The 9,875-nt window shown below is 34.0% G+C and overlaps 1 protein-coding gene across 1 annotated transcript; it reads right to left on the minus strand.

The window, feature by feature from the left end:
• On the minus strand, positions 1–9,757 carry LOC138325419 (sterol carrier protein 2-like). The gene is made up of 5 exons (XM_069271080.1): positions 9,693–9,757; positions 5,016–5,162; positions 4,270–4,497; positions 2,292–3,068; positions 1–1,584 (listed from the first exon to the last, which is right to left on the minus strand). Exons 2-5 carry the CDS (start codon positions 5,131–5,133, stop codon positions 1,418–1,420), a joined length of 1,290 nt encoding a protein of 429 aa, XP_069127181.1. The 5' UTR covers positions 5,134–5,162; positions 9,693–9,757; the 3' UTR covers positions 1–1,417.
• Positions 9,758–9,875: the final 118 nt, after the last annotated feature.

The following is a 9,875-nucleotide window of genomic DNA, read 5'->3' on the forward strand; positions in this document are numbered from 1 at the left end:
GAAATTTAGTGATTAAAGTTTATTGATTTTCATCACCATGATCACATAACATATAAAACAATCGTAAAAAAACATACTGCTTATTCAATGAGCACTAGTCTCTAGACTGCAACCGTCGGATCTGATATACCTGGTATTACAATAAATGACACTAAACACCTTATCTCAAAATCAACTCAATACCCTCTAATTAAATACAGAATTTACACCTGGAAATTGACTTACCAGTAAAAACTCAATTAAATTTGACTAGATTTGTCTTCTGAAGCAAAGAAAGGTAATGAGAATTCCGCTTATTTGAATAGGGTATTTTCCAGAAGAATATATTAAAATATCTGGAGTATCCATTTGACCCCTACATACATGTGAACATAGATATCATTTCCTTCATTTGACAAATACATTAACTATTTTTTATAAACAAATTGTTGGAAATCAATTAAACCATTTGAAATTTCATGTCAGCTGTAGTTGTCTCCCCTGAGTTATTGAACTTGGATTGTCTGTGAAGTAAATTAAATTCTTACTCATTTTATTCTTTTGAACCAAACAAATGTATACAAATATAAAATTTAACACTTCAAATAATGACCCATATTATAAACAGAGCTGATTCAAATATTCATCACCCTCCATACCTTTGTATTTACCTTGCAATCACACTCCCATCACCAGTTTATTGACATATTGATAACAAATTATAATTGGGGTTAACTCCATACCACTATGAAGTTCCGTATATTGGTCTTCAACAATTACAATATATGTTATTATTGTTGTTGTTTTTCTAGCACTAAGAAATATCACAATCAAACAAACTCAAAAATATAAGTTCAATAACCATCTCAAATAAACAAATCTGACTAACGTTAAGAAAAAAATCATTATTAAGGAAGATGTATACAATATATATAACCATGAATCTACATGTATAATACATTTTTTTTTGTGAAAGTCATTATAATTACCGTTATTACATTCCAACGAGAATTCCTTCTAATCTGCATTTATGATCAATACAGTCATTAAAATCATATAAATACAAACCCAATCATGTCACTCAAAAAGTCCTCAAAACTTTTTATTCAAAGCATATTTTCATTTTTCCTCTCAGATTGGCCTTCAATAAATGCAGAAGTGAATCAATGGAAAGTAATACAATTGTTTTATGTGTAATATACCGATAAGAATAAAAGTATATGTATACCAGTATAATAAATAATCAGGACTAAATCAAAAAGGCAAATTTGTATTTTGTTATAAACAGACATGGACGTTTGCTTTTTCTTTTACAAAGACTTGATTTATTTAATTTCTAGTATGACCCTTTGTATCTTCAAATTTCAGTATCTTCAAATTTATTGATTTAATTAGTAATCAGTACAGTATTTACAATAATTCACAGATCACAGTCCAATCACAATTTAGATTGTTTCTGAAGTTGTCCAGGCCGTTGGTACATGGTCACGACTGCAGCTCCTCCTATGCCAAAGTTGTGCTGGAGAGCAACCTTTGCTCCGTCCACTTGTTTCAGATTTGCTGTTCCTCTCAGCTGTGACACAAGTTCTGCACACTGTGCCAGACCTGTAATAACAAAGTTATAAGCAACATAACATCCTGAAAGAAATCATAAACAAGTCAAAAGAATAAGCAGCATAATATATGTATCCACTTTCATGACGGATAGTTTTCTATAAAGGATTAGCCGAATCAAAGGGAGATAACTGTATACAATGGCTGCACAATTTTCTATTTTTTGCAAGATTTTGTAAAAAGAGGCCAAATGGCCTTACTGGCCATCTGACAAAATTAACAACAGTCATATAGGAAATGAATTAAAAATTGTGTCATGGTGGACGTCTTGGATTTGAGAACAACCCCAAACATAATAACATTTGGTCGGGACCATGTCAGGATCATTTGAGGCAAGTTTTGGCCAAATTGCACTGGTACAACTTGAGAAGAATTTCTAAATGTGTTTTAAAGATGGCAGCTGTGGACACCATCTTGAATTTCGGATCAACCAAAAAAATTACAACTGGTGGGAATCATGTTAGGATCATTTCAGGCAAGTTTCACTAGATCTCACTGGTGGAACTTGAAAAGAATTTTAAAATGTAAAAAGTTTACTGACGGCGTACGACTGACGACAGATGGCAGATGTTAACGGAATGTGTTAAGTTTACCAAATAATCAGTAATAAGTGGTAAGTTATACCAAATACTATATGTTGACATTTTTTACCATCCGATTTGCATAGTATTGTAGATTAAACATATTAAAAGATGTACCTGTTGCCCCAATAGGATGTCCTTTAGACTCGAGCCCACCAGAAGGATTCACAACCCACTTCCCACCAAGTTTACAAATTTCTCCTCCTTTTTTGTTTTTAAACCATTTTCCATTACGAATCAAATCTGGGCCTTTTCCTTCTTCAGCCAGCTGGAGAGCTTCATACATGAAGAGTTCATTGCAAGAGAAGCAATCATGAACCTCCAATACATCAACATCTTGGGCAGTCAATCCAGAGTCCTGATAACAACGTCTGGCTGCCTCCTTAGCCATACCGTAACCTGATAGATCCTGGAAGCTCCTACCAAAGGAAGAGTCCATATCAGTGACCATGTGTTGAGCAACTATTTCCACAGCTCGATGCTGGAGATTATTTGCCACCACAAAGTCTTCATTACAAACAATGGCCGCTGCACCACCATCGGCTGTTGGAGCCGACATCCAAAACGTGATCGGGTCACATAGGGGGATTTTCGTTTTGATGTCCTCACGTGAGATAACCCTCTGCAGAGTTGCCTTTGGGTTGTTGATGCTTTGCTTATGGTTTTTATACGAGATTTCCACCATATCGTCTAGAGTTGCGTGTGGATATTTATTCAGGTATTCCCGAGCTGCGTATGCAAACAATTTAACAACATCCGATGTCATCTGATTAAGACGAGGCTGGATCAGACCAGGATCTGCCCCAATGTTCACCATGTGATCCATATGGCGCTTGACTGGTGATGTTCTGTCAGTATACTTTTCAGATAGACCACTTTCCATCTTTTCAAAACCTGAATCATACAAATAAACAGGTATGTGTGTTAACTGTATTTGCATAATAATTTATATAAAATTTGTAAAGGACTAAATGTATGTATGGTTAGGGTACAAAGCTTATTGGCCCCAAATCCAAATCTAAGTGGTAAGCATCAATTTTTCAACTAAGTGGTAAGCAATTAAACTGTTGTATTTGAAATATTTAGTACATCCATGATACATCTGATGATAATTTTCTATTATTAAAGTTCTAGCGTCTGTGGTAACCATCCAAAATATGAATAAACTATGAGAATTTGAAAATATTGCCATTTTTTTAGCAAATTTGTGAGATATTTTCAGGAAGAAGCAATAGAGAGCAATCTTGAACAAACTGAGCATTTTCTATGAATATATAGGCACTTAAGATGCATACTTAGGAGAGATATAAAATTTGTTTTTGGACGCTTTTTGTGATGTCTAGAAATAAAAATCAGCAAAAATTAGGCCAAAAAATGCATATTTGAAAATTTGCTTTATTGATGCATATTTTGTATGGTTGCCATGGTAACTTCATCTGCAATGATACACAATTATCATACTACAGCAATTGTATCCAGGATATACACTGTACTTGATTTTTGAAATTCAACAATTTAATTACTAAATAGCAGGTATGAAAATTTTAGATTGAGGAGCCAAAAGGGGTGCAAACCATACATAATACTATGCAGTTTCTACCCTGATGATTGGTCATATCTAATGGCATTGATTAAGAAATTATGAAATAATTTGTAAGTCCGCAACAAACATCCAACTATCACTGCAGCCAAAAAGCAACCATGCTTCTATAAGCTACCCTCCACCTTTATCTCCATACTTCTGATGGTGTTATTAATAAATATTGTCAGAAAGTCATAAGTTAATGCCACATTAAATTTCTTTATATGACAAATAAACACTCTAGTCCCATTGCATCCAGTATTGCAATGACTACAGAGTTTGAATGAGAATAAAATGTAAACATTATATATTATAGTCAAATAAATAGCCTTATCTTTGTTCTCTTAGACAATTTGCATTGGATGAAACATCAAAGAGGAAATACAGGAAATATACATTTGAGTAAATTGTTATCCTAATGTCCTTACCAAGACATGGTACATGGGTCAAATATGGTATACATTGTATAATGTTTCATTTAATAGTAATAATGTTTAAAGTTTAAACAATTACCCAAGGCCATGACACAGTCCTCCATCCCACTCTGTACCAATCGCCTGGCTAACATCAGAGCACTAGATCCAGAGGAACAGTTGTTGTTGACATTAAAGATTGGGACACCGCTGAGTCCAAGATTGTACACTGCTCGCTGTCCACAAGTTGGTTCTCCGTAACAGTAGCTGGCAACAACAGCCTTAACATTCTGATAGGCCAGTCCCGCATCTTTTAATGCTTCCTCACCTTTCAAATCAATATAAAGGCAAGTTAATATCGAGAAGGAATTTTCAATACACTGAACAATGTATTTTTGTCAGTAACTTCATAAAATTAATTTCATAGAAGGAGCATTTTAATAGTCCACTTGACTCAACAAAATATTCACAAATGAGAAATGCTATACACAAGTTTCAAAATCCCAAAACAATGTGGGTATAAAATAAGAGTTACCGTAGATTAGTTCTACCTTTTGATGATAATGATGTCACAAAATTGACACCAAATGATTAAGTCATAATCACCAGAAGATAGGATTAATCAATACTTTACCCACATTAATTTGGGATCTTGAAACCCCAGTATTGCACAAGCATTCGTATGATTACTTTAAATCTTCATAAAAATTTCAATGTTCCACATCCAAGGGAAGAGTTTAATTCATTTTTGTTAAGAAATCATGCACCAGCAGCACCACAAAGACAGATACATGTCTTGAGAATTTGAGATACATGCCAACTGTTATTTTGACTTTGATTCCATACCTGCTTCTTTGCCCATGTCTGGATAGTCCCATGCTTTAGTCATAGGCTTCTCAAACTTTGTCACCCCAACACCAACCACAAATGTTCTCATCTTGCTGCGCATTAAACTCAATGCCATTCCATTGAAAGAAATCTTAATTTTCAAATCTGATTGAAAAAAATAATAGTCAATAGTTTACATGTAAACATTAGTCATTATATACATTATCATAATGAGCAAATAAGAACACTTTAATTTAACAGTGTATATCCTCACCGTATCTACATTTAAATTTGACCTATTGCTTTATGGTCAATTGATCATTCGTCAGAACTGCATGGCTGTCACTGCACACATTATCACCAATGTGGCCACAAAGAGTTATTAAGAGTCAATTAGTCTCTGGAACTCATAGTTATTGAGATGACATTTAAAATACAAATGTGAAGATGCTTGATGCCAGACAAAAGCTGATATAAAATACTTGGCTATCGAAGATGCTGTCTGTAATGGAGTCTATGGACTCACCGGACACCTATATGTGTACGGATTCTTATTGCACCTATACTGTAAACAAAACATACTTATTTTAGCTGTGGTTATATTATAACTCTTACAGCATTGTCTTTCAATCATTAATTGATGTACAGCGTTAAATATTGTAAAAGGATATTTCCGGTAGTGAACCACCGAATTGCGCTAATTCATATCCAATAAATAATAATTTACATTTGATCACACTTACACTAAAATTTGACTGTGCTAAAATAAGTATGTTTACAATATTTAGATAGTGGGTAACATTTGCTCTGGGTGTGTCAGAAATTAAGTCATTTTCAAATCAGAACCCTCAATTTATGTAGCTGTATTGGACTGGGTCAATCATCCGTGACCATGCAGGAAGTTCAATCAATAGAGCATCTTGTTAGTGTTTGTAGGTCCTGGGTTCAAATATGATACATTTGTTATTCCTGTTACAAAATTGGAAAGCTTGCCAACCTGTTTCAAACTTTGGGAATATGTTAAGTAGTATATGCGAACTTGCGAGTTATGAAGAGAGGTAGGTAGCGGAACTGAACTGGGTCAATTATTGGTGACCGGATACCTCAATCAGAAGGCAAGTGTTTAAAGGTCACTGGTACTGAGTGGTACAGATGACCCACACATCTTACAACAAGCCCTCCACCATATGAGGCAGTTGTCATAGCTTCTGCTAGATACTGTTAACGTTGTAGCAGAAAAGATATCACCTTCTGACTGGAAAAGTCAGTCAGAAAGTGATATCTTTTCCGCTACTACAGTATACTGGTATAGCTAAGATTCTCCCTGACCACATGTCAGTGGTTTTTCTATGAGTACTCTTCTTTCCTTCATTCCTCCACCGCCTAAACCTGACGTGTCCTTAAAGTGTACACGGAATGGTTTGGTATATAAGGCTTAATAAATGTGTCATTGTATAAAATTTAGAATGGAGAAAGTACGAGTTTCATAGCGAATACGGTATTAGAGATAATGCGACTTTTCTCTAGAATACACCTGAAGCCCCAAGCCATTGACCCCGATTCGGGACCCCTGACCTGTGACGTCACGAGGACAACGAGACCTATTCTACTCGCATAAAATAGAGTGACGATTTTCTGTGTCTGCCATCTAATATAAACTATCTGTTTGTAAATATCGATTTTTACAGACACAAGTACCTGTGTACATGTCCGATACCTATTTAATATTATCCTCAATCACAGATATGAGTTTGTAATACGCTTGAAAATAGGGATTTATACCATGCATATATTGATGTACCTGTCGTAGATAAATGAACATTTCTGCGCGATTTCTGCACAATTATACACAATATAATGTTTATAATAATCCACGTACGTTGCAAATCTACGGTATTTGGAATCACATATACATGAATGTTATGTAAAGGATTCTTGACTTTGTTATCCAAAACCCGACTCGGGTCGTTGTACTGGTCAAACCTGCTTTACAAATTTCTGACTTTTCATATAACCTACCCATACGAATTAAGTTATGATTCTAAACAGAATTTTTTGCATATATGTAAATTCATCTACTTATTGCGTTTTATCTGAAATCGATCCATTTTTTTGACGAAATACATTCAGCTTTCATATAATACAATACATCCGACGACTTGTTGATATTTCGCTCAAGTTCATTTATTAGTGTCTTTAATTGAAAAAATAAATCATGCAGGAGTCAGACGAAAAAAAAGACTGAAGATGTCTAAGTCTGATTCAAGTTGCAGATATCAAGTACAAAACAAAATCAGAACGTCCGAATAGCCAATGTCGTGCTGCGTTTATCTCTTTACCTGTATACTGCAGTAACTAAAACGCGTGGTCAACCGAGACTAATGAGGGGGCTAATAACCAGATTACGTAAGAAAGGTGTTTAGTGACCTGTCACGCTTCGTTGATTTGCTCACGTCAGGTGTCAAAAGTAAGATCACAGGTAAGTTAGCGATGGACCATCATTAAATTGTTGTATTATGTCATATTTGTTTACACTTATAAATCCTTGGTTTACAGTAAAATATACCGTTCGAACATAACATATAACAAGTGTATAAATCACTAGATGTATACATAATTGTATATTTCAGAATGACCAATATATACATTTGTCTCGTATATATATTTCTAGTTATATGTTTATGTATTTTTCTAACAGAAACTACAAAATTATTTACAAAGGGCATGTCGAGAAAGAACAATGCAAATATGATGCACAATGTCAGAATTTTGATATTTCTGGTAGTTGCTAGATTTTGGATATCCAATTCTTTGTGAATTTCGGTCAATATCGATCATTATATAATACTAAAAATGATAATCTATATGACCAATAAATGTACTGTTGAATATTGTTAAAATAACATATGTTCTCATGCATGTACATGTACATGTAGCTATAAAAGGAAGATAGACTCGTTACAGCTATTAATGAATTATGTATTTTAAATTCAATTTGTCAATAAGTTGCTTATTTTTTTTATTTACTCCCCTAACCAATTTATGTCTGTGATATTTACGTGTATTGAACTATGAAATACGTTTAACACCTTTTCTTTTTGTTATTCTGATTCTTGAAATCCTTAGGCCAAGTGAAGTTTTATTTATACAGAAACATATTCAAATGGATAATTATATGACCATCATTTTTCGAATTCGTCTCTTTTTATATGACATTATGAAAATTGAATATTCCCAAGGTTTGATAATTTAGTAAGCTGTAAAAACAGAGATAAGATCTCTACTTAAAAGTTTTTACACAAGGTACACCTGGCTTATACCAGAAACATAAATAACTTATAATTTCCGCTAATCTACTTATGTATTTAGCATGATTTCAGTTGCAATATTTCCTATTTTTTATATAATTAAATCGTCACCATAACTTTATACTGTATATATATCTGTAAAATTCTCGTAACCCCATTTTAGGAATACATATATGTCCACCTTTGTGCTATAACCCCACTACCAAACACCTCACTGCCTTTGTCCTCGTGACGTCACATCCGGTTATTCCCCAAATCAGCGTGAGCGGCCGATTCCCTGATTAGCAGTTGATATACAGGTAAAAATCGAGCACTTCGGAGGGCGGTATCTCGGTACTGAAGCGGCCGATTTTGATGCGGTTTTCAACATCCTTGTCAGGAGATCAAACAGAATAACATATCTAAATATCATTTTCCATTCCGTGTACACTTTAAAGATGCTCCACCGCCAACAGAGCATAAATGGTATTCATTATTTGAACAATAATTAGTGTTTAATCGTGTATACATAAGTCTAATTAACACAAAAAATTATATACCAGGTAAAATAATTTATTTTGCCTTTGGGTCATGCACAATCAGTACTTCATTCCATATAGGATATAGTGCCACGGAATTTTTTCAGGATGCAATCAATTATTTTTTATATTTTTAACTTGAAGTAAAATTAGAAGCTCAAACTTTTCAACGGCGGTAATGGTGTAAAGTAAGTAAATTTTGTAACTGAAGAAAAATACTTAATCGTCTGCTGCTGTTTTTGATAGTGAAAAAATATCATTTGTCAGCGGTGGAGCATCTTTAAATGACCCACTGACCCTGGTTCATAACTTCTTAGGACCATGCAAGCACAACAAACCAAAATAAGATTAATAATAATAAGACAATCAGATAATAAGATGTACTTCAAAAATGTTAGAGGTATAGCACGACGAGGCACATTTGATCATTATGTATTGCCCATTAGAAGTTTCTTAAAACCGACGTAATATAATATTGGATTTAATAAAGATGTTGTCAGGTGACACAGCCACAGGTAACAGTGTAAGACAAGATAAAGCTTCATTGAAGCGCGCCGTCTATTTGAACGCAGTGAGAACAGTAGATGTATATCTTGTAGAGGTCACATTTTAGTACACTAGAGTGTAAAGATTACATGTACCTTGTATCATGTAGGCCTACCGTAGCGTGGTTTTAAAATCAACACGACCTCTTTGTTAGTGAAGCAGTCGGGACAGACAAACGTTAGGTGTAAAAAATAATATTAATTATCAAGGAAAATAGTGTATCAATTGACAAAATATTATAACGATTCCATAAGTCCATTAGGTCTACTCAATACAACTAAAACCAAGATATATCTAGTGCAATGCGCAAAATGAACACTTACTTGACAGACTCCTTTCGTTTTAGCAGACAACATTTTTGATAGAGTAACCTCCCTTGAAAACATTATTTAGTATATCTTGCAAAAGTGTGTCGTTTCGTTTTGTTTGATTACATAATTCATTTTATCGCTTTCTGCAAAGAAATTATATTTTATTCATCAAACATATTAGTTAAATTACTTTTG

This window comes from Argopecten irradians, chromosome 6 (assembly GCF_041381155.1).
Source record: "Argopecten irradians isolate NY chromosome 6, Ai_NY, whole genome shotgun sequence".
In the NCBI taxonomy this organism is placed as follows: Eukaryota; Metazoa; Mollusca; class Bivalvia; order Pectinida; family Pectinidae; genus Argopecten; species Argopecten irradians.

Excerpts from the sequence above, each read along its gene's own strand:
- LOC138325419 (XM_069271080.1), bottom strand. The coding sequence starts at position 5,133 with ATGGCATTGAGTTTAATGCGCAGCAAGATGAGAACATTTGTGGTTGGT. Across the intron at positions 4,498-5,015 it reads AGACATGGGCAAAGAAGCAG|GTGAGGAAGCATTAAAAGAT; the intron begins GTATGGAATCAA and ends TTGATTTGAAAG. Across the intron at positions 3,069-4,269 it reads GGACTGTGTCATGGCCTTGG|GTTTTGAAAAGATGGAAAGT; the intron begins GTAATTGTTTAA and ends TGTATGATTCAG.